This window comes from Hydra viridissima, unplaced genomic scaffold (genome assembly GCF_058129835.1).
Source record: "Hydra viridissima isolate aposymbiotic clone 2 unplaced genomic scaffold, HvirCarnegie_v1 scaffold_13, whole genome shotgun sequence".
NCBI lineage: Eukaryota > Metazoa > Cnidaria > Hydrozoa > Anthoathecata > Hydridae > Hydra > Hydra viridissima.
In genome coordinates, this window is record NW_028324312.1 from 4,146,975 (window position 1) to 4,173,299 (window position 26,325).

A 26,325-nucleotide genomic window follows, 5' to 3' on the forward strand; every position below is an offset into this window, starting at 1 on the left:
TTCAAAATATTTTCAATAATATTAAATATCTTGTATTAAGACAAAACGCAGGAAAACTATGTAACCTTGAAAAATTGTTAAAGACATAGTTGAATGTACCAACCTTAATGTAGTATGTTTTTTACACCAATAAAGTAAATAAAATCAGATAATTGTAATGAAAACAAAAAGTGAAAATACAATATATAAAGTTAAATATTTTCATAATTATAGTTACATTACACAGAATATACAATTATAATACAATCATATTGTATTGCAATTGTTTTCTTTGAAAAAAACAAAAAACAAAAAAACATATATATATATATATATATATATATATATATATATATATATATATATATATATATATATATATATATATATATATATATATAGTTACTTTTTTTATTTATTTTGTAAAAGACTGCATTCTTACAAAATGCACAAAAAGTGATAAAATTTTCAAAACCTTAATAGATTTAAATTCATACTTAAAAAGAAATATTTTCTGCTCAAAGTATCTCTAATGCACAATTTAGTTTCAGCTAAAACTGCATGTCTATTGTGCAAGACTTTGCCGAAACAATACCGTAACATATAAAACTATTGCTAGTGTCAAAAATAAATCATCAATAAAGCCTAATGCTCCAACAACAGATTCAGGTATAACGTCTAATGGCATCCAAATATAAAAGAGTACGATGAAAAAGTAGATGATGATTCTCATACGAAGCATTAATACAATACCAGATACAGAGAAAAAGTTCCGCCATAAATGTCGAACAAGTACAGGTGCATCTGTTATATATTCCCATATCTAGTTAAAAAATAATAATTTTAAAAAAGCTCTTGTATCTTAAAGTTGTTACTAACTTTAAATGAACATTATTTTGAAATTAAAGTACTCCTTTAGGATTCACCTCATTATTGATTTATTTCAATATTTTCATTACTAAGAACACAAACAATTTGTAACCTTTAAAATAAAAAACCAAAAACTGTCAACTCACAGATCTTGGTTCTCCAGAGAATCGACGATTGTATGAATGAATTTTATTGTGATGCATAGTGAAATCATTTGAAACATTTTCCTCATGAGTAAACAAAGGAAGAAGAATATTTATCTACAGAAAAATATTTAAAAAATATAAAAAATTTATCAATAAAAAAAGAAGATAAAAACAGTAAACATTTTAAAAGTTCTCAAACATAACAAATAATCAAACCTGTTGCCTACAAATTGGACAGTTCATAGCACCAATCCATGAGCCATGTTCCCAATACGCCATCATGCATGCACCTAATAGACCATTAACAATAATATGAATAAAGAATGTCTCACTTTTGTAGAAATTAAAGAAAAAATGCTAGTGATTTTTTCATAAAAACAACCCTTATTCAATACTTTTATGAGATAATCATAATCAGATTATAGTTTTCTATTAAACCTCAAAACCAACTTATAAACCTCATAACCTTCTTATAAACCTCATAACCTTCTTATAGCCTTGTGATTATAAAATGATCATAAGCTTAAAATTACTAAAAGAAAGGGCAACAAGAAAAAAATGAGCCAAAAATCATTAAAAGTATAATTGAAGAATACTGCATTACTTAGTAGTTTTCTAAAAAAAAAAAAAGTAATCAGTAGTTTTCAATAAAAATTCTTTGAAATTTAGAAGTAATTAAGTTCTCTGAATAAGGGTATTATTCAAAGCGGTTAATTAAAAAAAAAGATTGGGTTGCATGCCAAAAATATCATATCTTTTACAAAGTTTGCAGCAATCAAAAATAGCCTTCAAAAGCATTAACTTGTGACAAATCCCAATACCCTTTATTACTTTAAATTATATAAAATTATATTATTTTTTTATTACATTATTTTTATACTTTTTAATACCAAACTTTATAAAATAATTTTAAGATTTAAACAAGAGAAACTTGATTAAAAAAATTAAGTTTTTATCAAAAAGATAAAATGATTAATTGTGTATAAATTCAGTTAGTAAAACAAGTTTCACCTTATCAAACTTTATACACAAAGAATCGTTTTACCTATTTATTATATTATCTTGCATTACACTTCACATATGACTCTTGTTTACACAAAATGAAGAACTTGTGAAAGCTGCTTTGAGAGTGCTTTAATACTTGCACTAGCATAGATTTTATTCATTAAAAAATTATATTTTTATTCTTACTTAGCATAAAAAAAAGGCACAATAAAAAAAAACAGCAAAAAAGTTGATCTAAAGATTGTGAACAAATTCTCTTTTGTTCCATTAAAATTCATTTATAGTTAATAATTTTAAATAGATTTTATTGATTGTTTGTTGTTATTACCTTACAAATAATTAAAAGCTTTAATTAATGACCATCATAAATTAAAATTTTTGTTGATGTTTAAAACTGAAGATCTTTAGAGAACAAAAAAGTTTTTTAAAGGAATGTTCACTAAGAGATTTTTAAGTTTTAAATTCATGAGTTTACCACAAACTTCAAAAAGTTTCACACTTACATGTAACCAATAAAGAAAAATGCAAAAAAAAACTTACAACAAAAAACATGGCCACAATTTGTTTCTACAGCAAATTGTAAATGGTCAATACAAACAGGACATTGATCATCCCTATTTCTGGGTAGCCCTATTATATTTTGGTCAGCATGACTTACTTGCTCTCTAACAGCTTGCACAGCGTCTCGATGATTAGGATGAATTAGGTGATTTCTAACTTGAAACTTTGACCATAATAAAAAAGATATCACTGTAATTGAAGAAAGTAACCAAGCAACCAAAACACTGTCACTGATTCCTTCAATGATGTTGCTTGAGATATTGTTCATAATTTTTTTTTTCTTAAAACAAATTAATCAATAAAAGATAAGAAAATAAGAAATAATTAAAAAAAAGATAATAACAAAAATAAGAGTATATTGTTAAAAATTAGTTTGAAATGAAAAACAAGTTTAAAGATTTTTTATCATGAGATGAATTGAGTTCATTTATCTTCAATAATTACTTCAAAATACATACAAAATATTACTTCCGTAAAAGGCACTGATAAGAATTTTGAGCACCAGGTCAAATTTTATTTTAACTTAAAAATATAGATGGGAAAAACATATAAATGGGAAACAATATTTGAAATCAAAATCATGTGCTATGTTACTGTTAAAAATAAATGTTCATCAAGTTTTTATTTGTTAAAAGTTAGCAAAATGCACTGATAAATCATAAAATAATCATAAAATAGGAACTACAGAATTCTATACAGTATACAAAAAATGGCAACAAGGTCCATTGTTTGCTAATTTTGCCTGAGACATAAAGGAAGCCAAAGAAGTTAGTAACAGTTTCTTGACAATGTTTCCCATTTAGAAATATTTTCTGATTTTTAGATTATTTCTATAATTTGAATATTTATTTAATAAATATCAAAACATTTTACAAGTTAAAAAAAAGTCTTGAATGAAATTATAAAAATCAAAACTTAACTTAAATTACAAAAAGTAAAAACTCAAATTATAAAAGTTGGAAGAGATCATAAGTCAATAAAACATTTTTTTATCTATGCAACATATTTATTTTAATAATTAAAAAAACTACAGAATTAATTTCTAAAGCAAGTTTTAGAAAAGTGTACCATGCAAAAATGACTTTGATAGAAAAAAAGACACATCAACTAATTTAAGTTCCTATTACATAAAATTACAAAATATGTATGTTAATTTATATTATAATCATAATGAATAAAACTGAATCTTTTACTTTTATTAATAAATTTTAGAATATTTTACAAAAGTAATATTTGACCAAATTGACTAAAATAAAAAAAACAAACATTTGTTGCAAGTAAGAGGAAAAAAAAAAAGGAACAAAATATTACTTTCAACTAATCAGACTTCTAATGATAATTTATAACTTCTAAATTATAATAATTTAAAACACAAAATAAATTACAAAAAGTGCTTTAAAAAGCACTCAGCAAGTGAGATAAATAAAAAAAAATTAAAATTTTATAAAATGAATGCAAAATTCTGGTTTTTAAAAAGGTTCAAATCTTTTATTCAGCTAAAAAGAAAAACATGTTTAAATGACGAGAATTTTTTTATTACCCTGAGAATAAGCAACCAATTATAAAAATTATGGGTAGAATTTGGCTAATAATAAATCCTAATAAATGAATTGTAAAGAATAGCATGAAACTAAATGAAACTCTTAAACAGTTGTTTTTTTTTTTTTGTACAAAAATATAACAATTCAAAAATTCAACATGTTTCTCCTATAAGTATATAACAAGAATAACAATAATGAAACAAAACTCATTTAGAAATCAATAGCAAGTTTGAACTGTAACAATCTACAGACTTTATTTGTCATAAAGAATGGGTGTTCATGAATGATGAATCAAAGCAAAAACTTTAGTTCTTTGAAAATATATCTTTAGCACCATTTCTATCATTTTCTAGTTGATTTACAAAGTTCCAACAGATATGTGTTGCAGCTACAAGGAAGCCAGTTCCAAAGAAAGCTTTTCCAATAATCTTAACAACCAATGGCAATGCAACCATTAGAGCATAGTTATAAATCAGGAAAATGGAAAGGATCTTCCTAAAGGGAATGTAAGAATCAGTATTCCATAATAATTTTATTATTTTAAAATGTTCAAAATAAATAATTCAATTAATACAAAATACTTAATATTAAAATTAAAAATGACAAAAAATTTTAAAACCTTACAGTGTAATCACAAGGAACAGTGAAAAACTCATCGGAAAAGTCATTTTTCCAATTAAAATCTTGAAAAGTAACTCTAGCAACAACTGTTGGTAAGACTGGCACCTCTAAAAAAAAGTCTTCTATACTATTAAAATAGCCAATATTTTTTTTAAAAAGGTTTTTAAGACCAAAAAGTTATTTAACTAATATTACAGGGCAAAGGAGTCTGTTTTTGGTAAATGCCCTTGAGTATAACAGCTATTGAGTTGTTAAGATGTTTGTCAAACTTAATTGATTTTAAAAGATCACATATACATTAAGCTGTCTCATTTTTAGGGTCATCTCTCGTATTTTTTTTCAAAAACCAAGCTTTATGGTATTTTTGAGAAATTCTGGCAAGAATCTTTTCCAAGCCCTTGTAGAAATAATATAACAGAAGCATAATAGAAATGAAGGGTAAAGTAATATAGTAAAATGAAATTAAATCTGACATTGAATCAAATCCCTCTTTAACGTTTTAAAGAAGGATTTGATTCAATGTCAGATTTTATTGGCTTCTTCATCCCAATGGACTTGTTTCCCTAAACATGTCAATGGGGATGAGGAAACCAAGAAGATAATCAACTGGATTTATAGGAAGGGTCTTGAAGTTATATCTCATTTTTTTGGAAATTTTACATAGCTTATGGATTAATGTTGGGATTTTTGCCAATATAATTCCATAAATTTTGCAAAATTAAGTTCATGAGATATTGACAGAAAAAATGTCTATTTCAAGTAATAATCAAGGCAAAATATTGATTTTTTTCAACTATCAAAAATCATTACTTATTATGGGAAAAAAAATTTATGAAATAAAATACAATTACAAAAGCATCATAAAACTTTAATAACAGGTTTGATATATGAACAATTTTTTATACATGAAAAATAACATTAGAAGAGTTTTGTATTCAGAATCCCACTTTTTAAATATCCCCACCAAATGCAGCTCTTTAAAAAAACAAACTTTTTAAATATCCCTACCAAATGCAGCTCTTTTAAAAACAAACTTTTTAAATATCCCTACCAAATGCAGCTCTTTTAAAAAAACAAACTTTTTAAATATCCCTACCAAATGCAGCTCTTTTAAAAACAAACTTTTTAAATATCCCTACCAAATGCAGCTCTTTTAAAAACAAACTTTTTAAATATCCCTACCAAATGCAGCTCTTTTAAAAACAAACTTTTTAAATATCCCTACCAAATGCAGCTCTTTAAAAAAACAAACTTTTTAAATACCCCTACCAAATGCAGCTCTTTTAAAAACAAACTTTTTAAATATCCCTACCAAATGCAGCTCTTTAAAAAAACAAACTTTTTAAATATCCCTACCAAATGCAGCTCTTTTAAAAAAACAAACTTTTTGACACTTTTCCTCAATTATCCAAAGAAGAGCAGCATAAAAGCAAATTTACAACCAGTTGTTGGAAATTATTTAAAAACGTAGTATTTTAAATATGTAATTGTATACATATACACACACATATACATACAAACAGTGTTGAAAAGTTTTTAAAATACTAGCATTTTTAATATGTAATTTAAATACTTTTAAAGTATTTTATTTTGTCTTTTAAATACTTTTTCTGCCAAGTATTTTGTATTTGTATTTTAAATTTTTTACAACACTGTTTACAACTACTAAAGTAAAAATCTAAAAAAAGCATAAATATTTTACCAATTCTTACAGGAAAACCAGCAGGTAACTTCAGAGAAACAAACTCCTTGATTTTTTCAAAATGTTTAGATGGTGCAACCACATTTAAAACACTTAATATTCTTCAAAATTAATAAGAGAAAAACAGTAATTAGTAACAAATTATAATAACTGAAATAAAAACTAAGCCTTTGTATGTAACAAAACATCAAACTGAAATTTTGTATGTAACAAAACATCAAACTGAAATTTTAGGAATCTAAAGTCATTTTAAAAACAAAAAGAATAATAGATATTGAAGAAACAAAGAAAACTGATTTTTTTTTAAAAAAAAAACAAACATACAGATCTGTGGTAAGTGGAAAATTCTGACTCTAAAAAAATCAATAAAAAAAACTATTTAAATAATTATTATCAAAGAATATTTTTAAAAATATCACAATGTTTGCTATATTTGCAGTATTTGTTATATTTTACTTCATTTATAAAGATTTTAAATTTTACCATCCAAACATGTACTCTCATTGCTTTTTTACTTTCTGTGAGTTTAGTACTTCGCCCTATACAAGGCATTCTAAATGCAGAAACAAACAAGCAACACAAATTAAACAAAGCAACACAAATTAAAAACAAAAAGATTTTGTTTAAATGCCAAAGCTTATATAAAATCTGGTCTTTTCATAAATTTACTGCACTTTCAAAATAGCTCTGATAGTTGAGAGTTGAATTAGTGTTAGTAATTGGTAACAGTAAATGTGCACTATTATGTTGATTTATCGACAGCGCATGCAAAATATTAGAAAGCCAAAAAATTTTCAGTTTTTAAAGCATAACTTTTCACAAATTTTCTTAAGTCAGCTAAAACTTTTACCAAATGTTCTTTATACACTCCATCTCAAAATTTTAAGACCACTTCATAAAATTTTACAACTTCTTTACTAAACAATTATTTAAATTCTTATTTTAAGCATTTTATTCTAATAAATATTAGCTTATAGATATATGCATGAATATTTAAAAATTTGGACTTACAGAAAAAGAAAAAAAGAAAAAAATTGAAACTATGAATATTTTAAAAACAATAAATTTTTAAAACTATTTTACTTTTTAAAACATTTTAGATTGATTTTTTCTCTAAACTATTTTTATATAAAATGAATTATTATGAATTTTAAAAATTATGGCTTTAAATTATCTTGTTTAATTTAAAAAATGAGTATAGCAAAAGACATTGCTGATTATGAGCGTGGTAAAATTGATGCTCTTTATTCAAAGAACCTAAGTGAAAGAGAAATAGCAAAAAAATATAAACAGATTGAAGACTCTTGTTCATAATTATCTTAAAGGAAAAAAATGGAAATATGTCTAGAAGATAAGAGGACGTAAAAAGATAATAAACAGGTTCAACAAGCAATTTTCAAGTTATTAAGCAATTGAACAATCGCTGTTAAGAAGATAAAAAGTGATTTATCATTAGTTGCAAGTGTTCAAATTTTTCAGCGAGAAATCAAATCAAACCCATTCATTAATTGTAAAAAATTTAAAAAAAACCAGTAATTACTCAAAGACAAAAAGAAGCTGGAGTTGAGTTTGCTAGAAACTGCATTGAAACAAGGTCAGATTGGAATGATGTTGTGAGGTCTGATGAAAAAAAGTTCAATGGGCCTGATGGTTATCAGTATTATAGGCATGATTTAAGAAAGGAACAAATATTTTTATCTAGATAGAATTTTGGAGGCAGTAGTTTAATGGTTTGGGCAGCTTTTAAAGAAGAGAAAAATCAAGCATTATATTTGTTAAAGGTTTCTCTAAATTTTGAAGACTATACAGAACTTAGAGAAAGTTTGTTACCTTGTTTTAAAAAATAAGTGGCAGTAATCCAATTTTTCAACAGGATAGAACTAGCATCCATAGCTCAAATCATACAAAAAATTGGTTAAAAACAAAAAAAAAAAGATGTTTTGCAATCACCTCCAAATATCCCAAATAAAAAAAACTAAATTTTATTACAACTAAATTAACCATTACAATCTATAATTTTTATGGTTTGAGTTATGAATTGAATTAATATAAAAAACATTTAGCAAAGATTTCAGCTGATTTGAGAAAGTTTGTGAAAATCTATGCTTTAAAAACTAAAAAAATTTGGTGTTTCTAAACTTTTGCACACTAGGGGATACTGGGGAGAGTTAGCTACAGTTTTAGTTTTTGAGCTCTTTTTTGAGTGAACTTTTTTCAAGCTGCAGTTCAAAAGAATATGAATTTGATAAGCATTTTTAGGTGTCAAACATTGTTAAAAAAAATGGTGGTCTAAAAAGGGCCTCCGATAAAGAAAAAAATGTAAACCCAGCTGTGATATTGTTTGGGAGAAAGCTACTTCCGTAGTTCAATAAACTACAGTTTCTGAAGATTCAGTCTCAGAACTCTCTGTTTTAAGTTTTCATTTGATTAAGTATTACCTTTCAATGCCTTTTATAAATTATTAAAATCGTCATTTCACTCTTAATCAACTTTTAATATATGTGTTCCCCCAAATCATATTTTCTTAAGAGTGTTTGAGTATCTTTTGTAGGATGAAGATAATTTTATTAAATGTTTAGCACAGGAGAAATGTGATAACATACATATTATTTGTAAGGTGGGAGGTGATGGTCAAAGTGACCCATCTGAGTTTCAGAATGCAGCAACTATGAAGAGAGGTGTGGGTGATTGGTGTATAGTGTGTGTTCTGTTAAAGATTTGAAATGAAAAGTAAATAATATGGAAAAGTTGTAATCATGTCCAAGAGTAAAAAAGAAATGTGGGAAAAATTTAAAAGTGAGTGACATAAAATAGACTTTCAAATATTGGAAAATATTTTATGCAGAATGCCACAAATATGTAAAGCAGTTATTACAGCTAAAGGTTGTTACATAGATGAGAGCAAGTTACAAATTAAATTACTTTGTTAATTTATTTTTCAAGTAACTTTAATTAACAGTAATAGAGCATTAACTCAAGTGATTTTCTTTTTTAATTTTTCCCTTCATCTGTTGGTAAAATATTGAAAACATTAAAAAGTAGTGTCATTTGAATAAATATGGGCAGTAGTTTACGCGGTTGAGACTAATAATTTGTTGAAAATGATTAAGAAACTTTTGTTCTTAATTTGTTTTATTTCATTTTATCTTTCTTTGTGCACCAGCAGTACTTGATGAATAAGTTGATTCAGTTGGTGTTTTTGTACTCTTGAATATTCAAAAAATGAAAAACTCCAAAAAGTACACAGTTATGATTATTCTAGATTTTATTTCTGTAATGATAACTGCGATTTATGAGATTAATTGTGACTTTAGTTATAACTAAACAGAAGCTAACTTTACTTTAATACATGATTACATAAGGTAGATAGCTTTTGTGACATGGTATTTAAAGATCTTCTTGTAAACCATTGAAGACCTAGACAAATCCACAAATATATTAAAGTATTAAAAACTTTTGTTTGCAAAATGGCCTACAAATCCCCAAAAACATAAAATATTGAAAAACACCATACAACACATCTAGTTTACTTGAAGCTATTGGTATTGCTTTTTAAAATTGAAGAATATAGTTACAAAAGTTATAAAACTAGTAGAAAACACAAAAATCACTATAAATATGTGTATGCACTAAATGCCCCGACACTAAACTACAAGATGAATTACTTAAGTAGGATGGTTCTACGTGAATTCTGGAAATTTCTCGGGGAAAACTCTAAAGTTAAATGCAGTGTGTCAAATTACTCTTGCAGCCAACTAGCTCTAGTCTCCTCTAATGTAATAGCTTCTCATTTAGGAACTCTTCAGGGTTTTTTTTGTTTTGAATGAAAATTTTTATTTTACTTACAATAAAATAATATATTTTTAATGCTCCACAAATTTAGCTTTGCATTTATAAATTGTTTTAAAAGAAGTGTTTGTTAAAAAAGATTTCACACAATTTTTACATTTTTGTTGTTTTTTTTTTAATAAAAAAAAATAAATAAATAAACAACTGTTTTGGATTTTATAAAAAATAAAAACAAAATCTTTAAAACTATATCAATCATATTATATACCAACCATAATAACTGTATTAATTATATGCTTCAAAACCAATAAAGAAACCTTAAATTTTCATCTATTCATGTTTGTTACTCTCTTAAAGTACACTTTCTTATAAATCTATCCAGTAGAATTAATATATTCTTTTAAACCTTGTAGTAGCATTAACATATTCTTATAAACCTAGCAACATTAATATATTCTTATAAACCTAACCAGCAACATTAATATATTCTCATAAACCTACCCAGTAGCATTAATATATTCTTCCCATTGAAAAGGACAAGGAGGTGGTGGAGGCAGAGATTCTCTTCTTGTAACCTAAAAAAAAGTTTTTTTTTAGAAGAAATTTTTAACTGTTATATAAATAAATTCAAGCAGCTCCAGTCATAAAATATCAATATTGTTTAGAGGTGTAATAAACGTATTTGCTTCTGCTATATAGATGTATATGATATCCATATGCATATCTACTTATGAAATATTGTAAGAAAATCTAAGTAAATATTCATGTAAATACTTTTTATTTTAGCTTAAAGCTGAATACAGTGAAAATAATTTTAATTGGAACTTCCAACTACTTTTTTAAAAATTAGCTACAATTATTTGCCAGACTTTTCAAAAAAATTTAATAATACAAAAAAAATATTATTCAACATAAAACTTGAGTTGTTAATAAAACATAGAAACAAACATATTGTCATCCACTTTTTTATAAAACAAAAACATAATCACAGTAACATAATGATTACATATACTTTCAGCAAATAATGCCATAGTTACAAAAATATAATAGTTACCATACCTATACCATAACCTTCACAAAATAATTAAGTTTAACTGAGTTTTATAAATGATAAATGTTATGTATGTTTTTGACTACAAATGCCAATATGGCACATACAAATGCAGTATTGTTTTTGTAACAGTGATTGTGTATTTGTAATTCAAAATTTTGCTATCTGTTTTATGTATTTTATTAATGATTACTTTGTGTATTACATTATCTTTAATTCGCTGCTGACAGTAAATTCAAAAATTCTAGCAGCTGCAGCATAATTCGAGTGTCAAATTAAGATATATAGTTACTTATTGTATTGATGATTCTTTGAAGCTTTTAATTTTAGATATTAACATGTAAATTATGATATTTTTGGAAAAGAATTGTTGTTTTCGTCACTTTTAATGTTATAATTTCAAGCTATTATGTTAGATTTTTCATTGAACATGTTTCTATACAGTTTATATTATATATGTATATTACTGATATTTTGATAATTGCACAGGATGCATTTTTTTTAATGACTTGTAACGATGCAGTTATCTGCAGTATGCATTTACATACAGTACTGTGAATATGTTTTAGACCACTTGTATAATTAGATGTATTTACAATTTTTTTCCTATGTAATTTTTTTAAAGCATACTTTGGCACCCTAACACATAGCAAAGTTGTTCCAAGACTAGTTCAGAGATAACACTGAATTAGCGCTTCATGTGCAGTATGTTGGTCAAAATAAGTAGCTGTCAGTCAAACTTGTTTTTATTCATTTCAATCATTATTCATTCTGTTTGGCATGTGGGAAAAAAAGTTATTTTGATTTCCTTGAAGATATTATTTCAAATTAGAAACAGTTTACAATTATCATTATTCTCTTCATTTAGAAAATTTAACAACTGAAAATTTAAAAAATGGAAATAAAAAAAGTCTTTAAAAACAAAATTCACAGTTTTTAAAAAATATTTGCAAATAATTGCTTACAACTTCACACTTTTCATTCTCCATCAGCATTGAATCACCAGAGTTTAAAGCATCAACCATGGCCTAAGTAGTGACATTAAAAAACATATCAAGTTCAGAAATACTTATGCGACTAGGACATTAAAATAATCTCAAAGCATTGTCATCACAGGATGTTTAGATAAAAGAGTAATGTTGCTTCTATGTCTTCATCAGAGATTTTTTCAAAATAATTCCAAGTAGTTTACTTGTAAACCATTTTTTATTTTAGTGAACAAAAAAGTATAGAATTCTATGATGTTTTTAAGAAATTGTAAAAATATTTTAAAAGAATTCTGAAGGATTTTGAAAATAGAAATACTAAAAATTCAAATGCTGCAAAGACATAAGATTTTTATATAATTTGTGTTAGCATAACTCTTTCACCTTATTCTTTCGCAAATCATCTTCTGTTAAATGTTCTTGCCTGAAACCAAAAAAAAAATTTTAATTTTTAAGAAACAAATATTTGAAATTACTAAACTAGATTGTTTACTGCAAATTGAAGAGAAAAAAAACTTAAAAAGAGAAAAAAAAGGGTTAATACCTTTTACGAGATACTAATGTCATACCGTTCACATTATAAACTTCACAATTCATATCTCCGATAAGCTCCTTAAATAGAAAACAAGCTGCTTACATAGAAAACAATCTACATACATAAAAAACAAGTCACTTTTAACATTCAATAGCAAAAAAACTATAACCAATTATAAACTTTAGCTTCAGCTAACATTTATAAGTAAAAGAAATAAAAATTCTTATCCATTTTCATTTTTAATTTTTCATAGGAACATGCCATGTAAACTGACATAAGTTAAGACTTTAATTAAAAAAAGATAACTCAACATATCTATAACTCAATTTGGTATATACATTGGTGATCACAGAAATAGTACACCTAAAATTTTCTTCATTATAGTTAATGATTATTTCTTTATAAGAGAAATTGTAAATAAATAATATGTACTAATTGATTTCCATTTATCAGCTATATATCATAAGAAAAAAAAAACATTCTTAACTGATCTATAACTATAAATATTGAAAAGTTTACAAAATACAACAAAAGTTGTAACCATAGAAACAGCACATCAAACAAAAAAACAATACTGTATAAGTCGACATCAAAAAATTAAAACTAACATTAATATTTTGTTGGGTAGCCCTTATTCTTTATTACTTCAGCAAATCTTGATGGTATACTGTTAACAAGTCTTTGATATCATTCAACAATTGATATCAAAGACTTGTTATATATTTTGTCAAATTATTGCAACAAAATTTGACAAAAGTTTTTGTCAAATTTCGTTGAATAAGTATGGCAATGTCATATTTATAACCAAACAATATTGCAAGTTCCAACTTGTAAGTTATCTAAGAAATGCCATTAAAATTAAATATGTAGAAACTATAAAATGCAATTAAAAGAAAATATTATGGGATGTGTTATTTCTATGACCACCACTGTAAATCTAGTTAATTTATAGCTAAGATTTCTTTTCTGAAAATTTTAACTATAACTCTGATTAAACTTTTTAAATTCCAAATTAAAAGACCTATGTGGTTAAATAGGAAGTCAATGAATAACTATGGTTTCAAATTAATGTGGTTTCAAGGGGACTGGTTTCCATATATAATCCAGATATCACCATTTTGGGTACAATAGGGTTTTCTTTTGATTTGTTACAAAAGTTTTCGTCACTGAAATTGGTTATCAAAACAAAAGAAAGGTAAAATAATAAATTCAGAGTTTTATAAAAACCTTTTGGATAAGTCATGTGCATTATGTATAAAATTGTACAATATCTCACATAAATCAAGCAGTTATTATCTAACATCAATCTGCTGAGAAATTCTTTCCATTTCTTTTTTTCAAATGGCTATAATGCTATTAGTTGTGCTTCAACAGAAGTTTTGTAAAAATTATCCTTAAGAATGATACCATTTTATTTTCTTTGAATATCCATCCACTTTGTGCAGGAACAAATTGAATTGGCTTTGTGGATATTTGTGCTGCAACAATGTCACTAAAATAAAAAGTTAAACAAGTATAAAGAAAAATGTACCCCTCACTATATTTTTGTCTCCAAACATATCTTTTACCCATTACCATATTTATTGGATCTTTTGTCAATTATTTTTATTAGTAAATGGTGAAAAAGTTTAAAATGGATGATAAAGTTTTTTCAAAAATTTGGAAGTTAATTATATTGGGTGACTTCCAAAAACTGCTTCATTAGACCTCTGTGTGCTTAGGAAAAAGGGCCCTTATTCCAAAATTAATATAAAAAAGTGGATTCTTAATCAAGTTTAAAACAAATCTTGTAAGATGCTGTAAGTTTTATGTTTTTATGACTTGATTAACTTTATAGTTTTTAATTACACTTTAATTGCTACTGTATATTAACATGATGTAAAATCATAAAATGCCTCCTCTTCATCTTTTATAATAAGATGGTAGGCTGATGCTGTGCATCTCTTCTATGTCTAAATTTGTAGTGGAAAATTATGGAAAGAGCAAAGAGATGCTCAACCAAAAGAGAGTTACTCTTAAGTTTATCAAAAAATGTGTATCTTACAGGATCAAAGAATAGCATTTAATCAAGGGTATGAAGCAGCTTACAAACATTGAATTCAACCTTACTGGAATGGACACACCATGGGATTTCGAGCATGTTACACATAGGATAATTTTATGAGCTGAATTTTATGAAGTAAGAAGATGATTGTTTTTTCAGAATTGTTATACACAGAGCAGCAACAACTGATTGAGTAATTTTTAGAAAGGTTGAATTACTAAAAACATGATTTTTTTGTTTTTATGTTTTGCTTATGTCTTAAAATGCTTTGACAATAAAGTGAATGAAAACAAATTTGATTTAAAAAGATTAAAAATGGAAACAAAAAGAATTGAAGTGTTAAATTTGACCCATTCAGGTATACCTACAAGTAAAGTGACTGGATTATTTGGAATGTCTAAAAGTACAGTTTATAAGGTAAAAAACACAATGGTGTTGATGATGTCAGCTTTTTTGGATCAAAAAGTTGACAAGAAGTTCATAGAGAAAGACGTATGTTGAAAGGAATTCTGCTCTATTTATTAGAAAGACATAATGTCAGTGTTGTCAGCCCTACCAGTTAACATCTAACAAAAAGATTAGAGCAACCAAAAAAGTGTCCAAATTGTTTAAAGAGCTACAGTCCATCAATAGCCAAAATTTTTTCAGATGAGAATATATTTACTGAAGACATTAACAGAAAAAAATGATTGGTTTATTGTTCAGAAAGGTAACCCCACCTGTGTAGCATACAAACAATCTTTAGTGCATAATAATCATGTTACTTTAAATGGTGAAAAATGTACACCAATCTATATTAAAGAGAGGAAAAAAGTGAATATAGAAGTTTATATCAGCTTTTTGAAAAAGCTTTTGATAATATGGCTCAAGAATATTTTCCCCCAGATGGGAATTATGTATTTCAACAGGATGGAGCATCAAACCATGTTGTTAAGAAGACCCAACAATTTTTAAAAAACAATATGGCAAATTTGGCTAAAAGATTTTGGATTTCCTAGCCCAGATTTGAATCCAATTGAATATTCAATTTAGAGTGTTGAAGAGAACAAGGCAAGCATAAAGGCCATTCAAGTCTCAGGTCTCTCAGCTCATTCATTACAAGAGCTAGGAACTGTATGTCAAGGGAATACCTCATCAGTATTTGCAAAGCCTCCCTTCCATGTTTAGAGACTGTGATTGAAAAAAAAAAAGATTTAATCCAAACTTAGGGTAGATAGGGCAATTATCTTAAATTTTCTTTTTCAAATCTTACACAAAAATGATTATATTTGGCTCTAAAATTTTGTAAATCAGGTTGCAAGAAAAAGTCTACAAATTAGAAAATACATACAGAGAAAAAGTTCTATGGCAGTTAAAGTTTAGTATAAAAGAAAATACATAACTTTATAGATACATTTAAAATAAAAATTTCTTAATTTAGAAATTTTTAAATTAACAAATTACTGGGAAAATTATTGGACTTAATATTATGTTGACATATATTGAATATAAAAAACAGCACATGAATTGTTTTTAAATAAACTACAAGTAAGAGTTACCTTGACATCAAAAAGTCAATTTCCTCATCAAGCTCAGTTTCTAAATCCTAAAGTAAAGATGGAAATAAGAAATATATAGCATTTAGATTACTACAATATTACTGATAACAACCTAAGCACAATAAAGAGTTATAAAACTTAATATTGATTTTCATCATTTAGTAATCAATTAAAACTTAATGGGAACCATTGTGATAGAAGTGGAAAAATTGTGAAATAATAATATTATAAACAAACAAAATTATAACTTAAAAAAACGAATAATGTTATATATAAATGAAAAATTCTAACATACATTTTGACGCAATTTTTGAAAAACTTTTTTCTTGTTATCAAGAACCATAATATTGTTTCCTGTTTTAAAAACAGCAGAAAATTTTCTACTTATTTTAGAAATCTAATGGTAACAGAAAAAATGTTGAAAGTATATATATATATATATATATATATATATATATATATATATATATATATATATATATATATATATATATATATATATATATATATATATATATATATCTGTGTTCATATTTTATATTTTTATAACTAAAAGATAACAACCTGATGTTGTCCCAGTAAAAAGAAATGAAATATCTCCTCGCTGCCATTTCATATCGGTAAACTCTATTAATGTTGTGTCCATTCTGAAAATAAAACATTAAAAATCATCAAATATACAGTTAAGAAATTTTGTTTAACCAAATTTACAATTTAAACATTAAATTGCAATACAAAGTAGACCATTGGGTTACTCATTTTTAATTGGATATCACCAAGATTTTAATTGATGGTTTCACTAAAGAGGGTGGAAGCATTAACTTTGCATAACTAAAATCAACTTTAGTTGCTAAAATGATAAATAAAAAGAAGCTATGACTGGAACCCAGAAAAATGAAATCAGAAACTAGTATTGGAACTCTAAGCCTTTATGAATGAAACCAGAGGAAAATTTTTCTGAGATAAAATCCTAATATTTTTCAATATGTGAACAAATTCAAAGTAGATATTTTGCAATATTTTTCCTTGGGATGATACACTACAATTTGAAATAATTTTGATTTGCTACTGATATTTTTCATAAAATCAATTTTTGTGATAATTAAGAAATATATAACCATGAATTTACATCAGTAATTCAATATTTGAATAAACATATAGCATTTAGTTCCAATATGAAATGTTTCAGAATGCAAATTTTTGAAAATCTGAACAGTATTTTTAAAGAGTTTTGATGATAATTGTACTATTGACCATAAGAGAACCAGACATTAATAGTTTAAAGATTATTTAATAAAACATCTTTAAAGTCAAAAATTGATGTGATATTAGTACTTATAAGGAACTAAGTTTATCATTTATTAACATTACAAATTAAAGGAAAAGTATTTTGGGCTTTTCTTCATAATAGTAAAAGTGTAGGTTTTTGGTATTCATGACTATACAAATAGTGAGTTTTTTTTTCTTTTTTTTTATGAAGAGTAATATTTCAAATGTTTATACAGAATAAATTCATATTAACAGACAAATCATTTCACCCTATATCAAATTTTTGAAAAACATATCAGAGATGATAAATTAACAAACTTACTATTAGATGCTTTTACTTTTGAAATCAAATTGAAAGAAATTATAAGTTAAAAAAAAAACTATAATTACTGTATATAAGGTGTATAAGTCAACCTGGTATAAAAGTAAGGTAACTCTTTAGCTTCAATTTTTAATACTAAAAAAAAATTCTTAATTTCTCATGTAACTCAACTCATGTAACTCAACTTATGTAACTTAACTCGTGTAACTTAACTCGTGTAACTCAACTCGTGTAACTCAACTCATGTAACTCAACTCATGTAACTCAACTCATGTTACTCAACTCATGTTACTCAACTCATGTAAATCAATTCAGTTTATTAAGTTATGGTCAATTTTTTGACCCCTTACAAAAAACAACCTTAACTTATACACCAGTATGGTAATTGAAGTTGAACTCACTACTGTTTATTTAATAGAATTTTTAAAAATATATATATTTGATTTTATTTTTTTCAAAAATTTAGATAGAAAGTTTTTAAATTTTGATTATTGCTAGTTGCTTTTTATGAGCAGTTAATGAACAAACACGTTATTTTATTATAGGTTTTCTGTGCCACAGCCATTTTTCCAAAAAACAACAAAAATTCTTTTCACAAGCTAAGTCACATGTATTGTAAAAAAATTGCAAAATACCTTATGCTTGACCCTTTTTTTGATATTTTACAGGTGTCTGATGGAAGCAGTCGAGAGATTAAAGGAACTAGAATTTGTTAAAACTTATATTAGTTGTAAAAAATTGTAAAAATTAAATAAAAAGTTAAAGTAAGATCTATGTTAAAATTTCACCCCAACTGTGGAACTCCCATTTTAATTGTAGCTGAAAGTCATCCAACTAAAAATATTAAAATTCTTATTTTTTACATGCAGTATAAAAACAAATTAAAAGTTCTATTTAACTTGTGCTATCTATTCAGTTTTGTTGAACCATGATTTAAATTTAGCTTAGAATATTAATCTACACAACTGAATGTTGAAAAGTTATCTTGCACTTATATGAATGCACAAATGCCTTTATATTTAAAATTATCAGAATTTTTGTAGTAAAGTACTATACATTATTTAATGTTTCAACCAGCTTTGGCTTCCTGTCATCAAGACTACCTTTACTCTGTTCTTTTACACGTTTTAAAACTGATTTAACTAAAAATATAAATTAAAAAAACATTAAGTCTTTTGCATAAAAATTATTAATACTAAATAAAATATGAAAATAAAAACATTCTGATTGAAAATTTTCTTTTTAACAAAAATTTTTATTTCTACTACTTTGCAATCACAACAGTTCTTATGATGGCTTTTGATAATGAATGGTGATTGATGGCTGTATGATTAATGATGATTGATTGTCAATTTTAATTAGGGTGGCTCAAAATTAGGTGAAAAACTAAGTAAAATCATTTAGGCAACTTATATTAAATATTACATACTAAAAAAAATGCACACAAATTCTTTTGCTTAGCATTAATTCAAAGTACCATAAAGCAAAAACACCAAAGGTATTGCCTTACTTGAAAATTTTTTGTTTTTCAATAAATGCTAAAAACAATCATAGTAAAACACTGATTTTTTATGGAAAAATAAAAAAAGTAAAGATACAGAAACCTACATAAAAAATTTACTTGACGAATTTAAAAAAAAAAGTGTTTCTAAAAACTTTTTTTTGAACATTCCCTCACAATATGACATCGACTGTATATTTCAAAATAGGAAAAAGTTTTTAAAAATTAAAGTTGTTTTAATTTCAACTTTTACTAACAATAATATTAAATCACTAAAATACAACCAAGAGTTTTGAACTAATTTATCATATTGGCAACAATAAGTTCATAATAAAGTCCTTTTACAAACTTTGTCACAAACTTCAAAAAACTTAGTTACAACTCATATATTACTGTCTAGAACCAAGCAATTCTGCTTTTCCCTTAATCAAACTCAAATCTCTCACTAAATCATTTAACTCAGCTTGTATAAAAAACTGTGCTTTTAAATTTTCTGGGAAATATTTTAATTTATTGTTAACTAATATTGTAACTTATTAGTACTCTGTTGACTTTCCCTAAATTCCAAACTGGACTCTTTAAGTGTCATCAATAGACTGAAATGGGTCAGGGACAGGAAGTCCTGGTACATGTTTTAATGAAAAGACAACTGTTTTCTTCAAGAAAAGTTACATCCAAAAAAATGCAAAAAAAAAAATTATCTGAATGATTTTTTTGCTCTCTCTATACTGGAAATTTAAAAGCTTTTTTCTTTTCTTACACCATTTCCTAAGATTCTCAACACAAAAATAACATATATTGCAAGAAACCCAATATTTATCTTGATTATGGATTTCTACACCAAAATATGCAGTATACTCTTTTCAATAAGTCAGTAATGTTTCTTTGATATTTTTTAACTACAAAGTCACCAGATATATAACAAAAATGCTATGTGGTGACTATTAGGAAAGTTTTTACAATCACAATTAGCCATACGCTAAGTATGGCTAATTGTGATTGTAAAAGTTCTTTCTTTATTGGCCTGGGTTATCAACCACTTAGTTGCTTCTGAATTTTGTAAGCACCAGGTGTTTGGTTTTTTGGTTTTAACAAATAGTAATGAATAGAGTACAAAATTTTAAACCAGTAGTTTGAAATAAATTTAATTCAAAATCAATTAATAAAAAATGAATTTAATTTATATATTTAAAAATAAATTTCTGTAAGGTTTCAGAAAGAAAATAGTGTTAATTTGCAACTAAAAACTATCAGCATTTAAAACTTTATAAAAAATTTTCATTGAAAATAAAAAAAATTAATGTTATTTATAAATAATGTTATTTTGTTTATTACTAGCTCTTATTTAACCGCGATTTTTGAAGTGGATGAAATGGTAATCATTTTAAAATTTTTTAATCCTTTTTTAAATGAAGAGCTCTTTTGCAAACAGCAATAAGTCATAAGATTTTGAAAACTGAGATAAAGATTGATCCTTATGAACTTTGAGGCTAGAATTTTAATGGAATTGTTATTTTGGTTGAAAAACACTTAAATCCAACACTTAAACCCATTTGCACACTATGTTTAACTTTTTTTCCAAAATATGTTAAATTCAAATTAACTTTCATGCCAAAGAGCAATAACTCCATTAAACCAATCAAATCTCTGATGCATTTTCCATGACAATAACATGAAAACATACGGTTTTTAAAAATGAAAAGGTATTGAAATAATTTTTTACATTTGCTATTATAACTCCGTGAATAAATTGATTTTACTAAAATGAGTGATTTATTTGAATCAGAACTTGAATTTGTGACTGTTTTAGAATCTGGAAAAGGACGAAAACAGAGTAGAAATTCCAAAAATTGGAAGAACAATAAGAAAAAATATGACAAACGTTTGACTTCATTGTGTTAAAAATGTCAAACTGTGTGAAATCAAAAAATTGATAACAAATATGGGAATTAATGAAAATAACGCAGTATTGAATTTTTACAAAATAGTTGAGATGTCTTCATTTGGTGAAATTGAAAGTGAAAATGAAGAACAATAAGCTTTTTAAATAATTATTTCTCTTATTTTTTTGTAACAGATTGTAACAAATCCATACTTTTGTGCCAAAATGAGTTAAGTACAGAATTGAGTTTTATTAAAATTAATATGTTCTAAAATACTGAGATTTTATTGTTTCAATGCTTTTGATTATTTTTTATATGCCAATTTGTTAAATCAAACTTTTGTAAAGATTAGAATATAGATAATTAATTTAAAATTTTTTCTCAATTTTCTCAAAATCCTTTTGAATGGAGCTTATGCGGTTTGGAAAAAAATGTTTCTAATTCATTTTTAAGTTTGTTTATTTATGTACATACATGTATATATATATATATTAGGGGTGTCCACTAATTTTTTCCCATTCTAGTGTTTGTGTATAATGTAAAATTTTTTTTATCAAATTTTAATAACTATTCTAGAGCCCCCTCAGAGCCCCTAAAGACAAGCCCCAATTTCCTGTTTAAAACAGTATCTTTTTTAGTTAAAACACAGAGAAATAATTATTGTGAATCTCATTTTTCAAGTATTTAGAAATTAAATCACAAATCAAACCAAACAAAAGCAGCTTGCATAATATATGTTAAATTATCCAGTTTGACCAAGCTAGTTCTGCATTTTTGGTTAACAGTTATAGTCAAAGTATCAGACGGAAACCCCAAAACTAAAATTAAGATTGTCTTTCTGAATGTTATTAATGTTGTTTCATTGTCCAAGAGTTTTTTTGCCAAAATCAGGATATTGCTGCCTGTGATTTTCAACGCCCTGCAGCAACCATTCTCTTTGTTCTGGATCACTGGTTATGATGGTGGCAAATTCTGAAATCAGTTTAACTCCTCTTTCTGCTGTATCATTTACAACTTTTACTGTACGAACAAGTTTAGCAAGCCAATCTGTATTGATGCCAAGAATGCTGAACAATGAGTGAGATTCAGGTCCCAGAAGATTTGACAAACCTGTTTGACGAGTGATTTGACGAAAAACTGGCTTAACAAGACAAAAATTTTCGGGTACTGGAATTTCCAAGAGTTTGGCTGCCATATCTTTTTTCACAGTGGAACTAACATGTTTGCTGAAGAAAGCAAACGGAACTACCTCTTCTGTCAAATACCATTGGTGATTGGTTATTTTAGAAAGAATGACATCAGCAACTTCCTTGTCTATTTCTTTGTAGCCCATCATGTCGTGGATGAATTGCAGGTCATTCATAGGTGCATCAGCACCAATGCTAGCTTTTGTCCAAGCTGGTGTGTGGAAAAGAGAAAGATATCTGTTCATTCTAAAAAGTTTGGTCGTCATGCTCTGATCATAAGACAATTGTTTAGAAAACATGAACATTTTGTTTGCATAAATGTTACATGCCACCCACCGAGCTTGGTGGATAGCTCCTGGTTTAAGAAAGTGTACACCCCGTGGTGGAGTTTGCCCAAAGATGATCAGTGTGTTCTCAGCACATTCACAATAGTCATTTCTTGGAAATGTTGTAGCATCTTCCTTAGCAAGTAGATGTGTCAAATGCTGTATGGTCTGTCCTTTGAGGTTTTGCAACCAGGTGCCTTTAACAGCTAAAGTTTCAATTGGCAACTGTTTATCCAATGCTAGCCAAGCAGTTTTAAATTCAGCAAAGAATTTATTCTCTGGACCAAAAATGTTTCCAAATAATTTCTTCCAAACTGCTCCGACAAAGATTTCAAAAATGTGATGTCGACAGGCAAGATAGAGAAGTTTTTGACCTAAGGTCCTTCAATCAATTTAGCAGCACCATTGTGGATGCCACTATTACTGGCAGTGGTATCAAATACCAATGCCACAACATTGTTGCTTAGATCCCAAGCTTCTAGGAGATCCAATGTTGCATTTGCTTGAGTCTCTCCTTTCGAATCAACGAGAACGGGAACACCAAGCAATTTTCCCTCACTGTATTTTGGAGCACCCGACACAAGCACAGCTAACTGTTCATGTTGCACGACTAGTAAGTCTTTTATCAATTTTCCATCCCAGTGAAGGGCACCACATTATGGTTGAGCCTCACATTAAGGGCACCACATTGGGTTGAGCCTCACATTATCTATAACACTCTCAGCAATCCTCTGTCGATTTAACATTCTACTTCGACGAGATGTCGATCTGGAGATATCAAAATCATCCAAGTTTCCACCAGCATACAATCATAGTTGTTCTATTATCAGACAATTTCAGCCTGTCTGCTGCAGAAGTGATTTCCTCGCATTGCATAATTCTTTTGGGGAGGTGAAGAGTAACAAATTCTGATCGTCTATTCATTGGAGGTTCATAATTCAAGTCCCACCCTAAACCGCTATCTACTTCAGCAACAGCAATATTTTCATTAATGTTCTGTTCTTCGTTATTAACTTCCATGTCCTCATCATCCTGATTGTCCAGTCTACCTTCTTTTTCTACTCTTTCTTTTTCTTCATCTCTAAGTATGATTTTCCAATTATATCTGACTTCTTTCATTTTTGCTTTAATCTCAAAGATTTTGTCATGCCCGTCCATGGTCGCCTTTCTGTCTTTTTTTTTAATCTAAATAGAATGCAACATCACCATCTTTCTTTTGGGCAGTCAGTAGCTTGGATTTCATGATTTCCTGTATGGCATCAGGTGATCCAATATCAAAAAGACTATCCAACTTGGCCAAGAAGTTAACACGTTTTCCGCCAGCATCACTTTCGCGATTCTTGTTCTTCAACAAGCGGTTCCACTCATTCCAGAGACACATAAGATCTAACACCAAATTTTGTCTTGTCTTTGTCTTGATGCGTGCCATGTTCCAGAAAGTTACAACAGCGTCAATTACTATATAGCCAATTTCTTGATTTGTTACATGATTTCGGACATTTTCTGCATCGCGTTGTAAAAAAATAAAAAATTTTAAAACCTGTCTGCAATCGGGTAGTTTGGAACCAGTTATTGATGGTGATGGGTGTCCAATTAACCAAAACTTAGTAGAGGCACGAGTTACAGGCCTTGTTGTTGATGATGATGACGGTGAAGGCTGGTCGGTTGTGTCTGACAAACAACTGGAACTGGTTGGCAAAGACTTGAGTTCAGTTTCTACAACTTTACCACTTCTTGTCAACATTTCAGTTTTAATTTATTTAAAACAGGAAACAGCAAAATAATTATAACAGTCAATATTACATATTAAATTGAGTCAATATCATAATATTAATTTGCTTGTTTATGAAATTTGTAATCAATGCAAAAATGTGCTACTGTTTTAACCCATTCGTGCCATCTCTATAAATCGTAAAATGTAACAAAAAACTCAGGCACTAATGGGTTAAAGAGGAAATTGGGGCTTATCTTTAGGGGCTTTGAGGGGGCTCTAGAATAGTCATTAAAATTTAGTAAAACTTTTTTTTACACTGTACACAAACACTAGAATGGGAAAAAATTCAATTTGGGTGGTTTTGAAAATTTTTTGCATAGTGGACACCCCTAGTATATATATATATATATATATATATATATATATATATATATATATATATATATATATATATATATATATATATATATATATATATATGTATATATATACTATATGATATATGACATGATATATATGCCATACAGAATATAGTATAAAGATATATTCTTTTTTATCATGCTTAAAAAAGAATATGGCAATATTCTTTGAATACACTGTAGTACTTAAAACATCATGAAAAAATAACCCAAAATTCTTCAGATTTATCAACTTGTTTTAAACAAAGTTATAGCAAGTCAACCTGTCTAATTTTTATCAGAGTATAGAGTGATATTGTAAACTTGTAATGTTGGAATACTTTCTCTTTTAGGGACCAAAGTATGTTAGTATATCATGGAGAAAAAAAACTTCTACATTATTATAAATACAATAAATTTTAAAATACATTATATATTATGAATAATGTATAAAACATATGTATTGTATAATGGTAAAATAGTTAATAAGCATGAATTGTTTTTCTAAGAAATGATTTGAATTATCTATTCTAAAAGTAAATTTAAAAAATGTAAAAGACTAAGTAGGTCTCAATGATGTTGAATATTGTATCAGCAACTACAACTTTTAAAGAATTTTGTGTTTTAACAATAAATGAAAGTTGGCAAATGAAGAAGTTGGAACTAGAACTGTGTCTAGATTAAACCAACAAAGAAACATTGTGTAACTCATTAATATTTTTTAAATTTAAACCTCTCTGTTTAGAACTCATAGACCAGTTTTAGCCAACAAAAGCAAGAAAATGTCAACAAAGATTCAGCAGATCATTATAGGCATCTTTCACTATTGAATAAATTCTAGTGGTTCAGTCTTTTTATTGTTCACTTATTTGTTTATCATAAGATTTGTACTTATTGCTCCATCTAAAATTCTGGTTTATAAAAGACCACCTTGTTTTTAAAAATTAAATATTGGGTCACCAAATACAAAGGTTGTTCCAAAACAAGTTGTAAAATCACAAGGATCACAAGCACCACACAATAAGGATTACAAACAGCATTAGCATTTCAAACATTGTGAGCATCACAAAAATTACAAGCATTACAATTTTGGAAATTTGCTTGTTATCACAACAATGATGATGATGATGATGATGATGATGATGATGATGATGATGATGTGTTGTTTCGCATAAAAAAGATCGTTTTTTAGTTGTGCGTAAACGCCGATGTATCTTTGTAAAATTCAACACAATTTATGTACAAATTAATTCCCTAGGTATTCACACATATCTTTTCACACATATAATTATTTACAAGTAGGCATTCCCTAGGCATTCACACATATCTTTTCACAAATACAATTATTTACAAGTAA

At 26.8% G+C, this 26,325-nt stretch overlaps 2 protein-coding genes across 3 annotated transcripts in view; both read right to left on the reverse strand.

Moving 5' to 3' along the window:
* Positions 1–415: 415 nt before the first annotated feature.
* LOC145194676 (E3 ubiquitin-protein ligase RNF170-like) lies at positions 416–2,848 on the reverse strand. Its single transcript, XM_090070225.1, has 4 exons — positions 2,541–2,848; positions 1,212–1,285; positions 996–1,109; positions 416–802 (listed from the first exon to the last, which is right to left on the reverse strand). The coding sequence occupies exons 1-4, from the start codon at positions 2,827–2,829 to the stop codon at positions 545–547; spliced, it is 735 nt and encodes a 244-aa protein (XP_089926351.1). The 5' UTR covers positions 2,830–2,848; the 3' UTR covers positions 416–544.
* Positions 2,849–4,330: 1,482 nt separating this feature from the next.
* Positions 4,331–26,325, reverse strand: part of LOC145195175 (ankyrin repeat domain-containing protein 13C-like) — a 33,484-nt gene continuing 11,489 nt past the window's right edge. The window contains exons 4-19 of one of the 2 annotated variants that reach the window (XM_090070186.1): positions 19,016–19,101; positions 18,748–18,793; positions 18,595–18,661; positions 16,933–17,015; positions 16,664–16,722; positions 16,369–16,415; positions 14,194–14,278; positions 12,796–12,863; positions 12,636–12,675; positions 12,231–12,293; positions 10,716–10,789; positions 6,909–6,978; positions 6,750–6,778; positions 6,426–6,526; positions 4,727–4,830; positions 4,331–4,597 (exon numbers count right to left, since the gene is read on the reverse strand). In XM_090070186.1, the coding sequence (XP_089926312.1) occupies positions 4,568–4,597; positions 4,727–4,830; positions 6,426–6,526; positions 6,750–6,778; positions 6,909–6,978; positions 10,716–10,789; positions 12,231–12,293; positions 12,636–12,675; positions 12,796–12,863; positions 14,194–14,278; positions 16,369–16,415; positions 16,664–16,722; positions 16,933–17,015; positions 18,595–18,661; positions 18,748–18,793; positions 19,016–19,101 (1,052 nt within the window). In that variant the 3' untranslated portion in view covers positions 4,331–4,567. The remainder of the gene's footprint in view (positions 4,598–4,726; positions 4,831–6,425; positions 6,527–6,749; positions 6,779–6,908; positions 6,979–10,715; positions 10,790–12,230; positions 12,294–12,635; positions 12,676–12,795; positions 12,864–14,193; positions 14,279–16,368; positions 16,416–16,663; positions 16,723–16,932; positions 17,016–18,594; positions 18,662–18,747; positions 18,794–19,015; positions 19,102–26,325) is intronic. The other variant, XM_090070187.1, reaches the window with a different exon arrangement.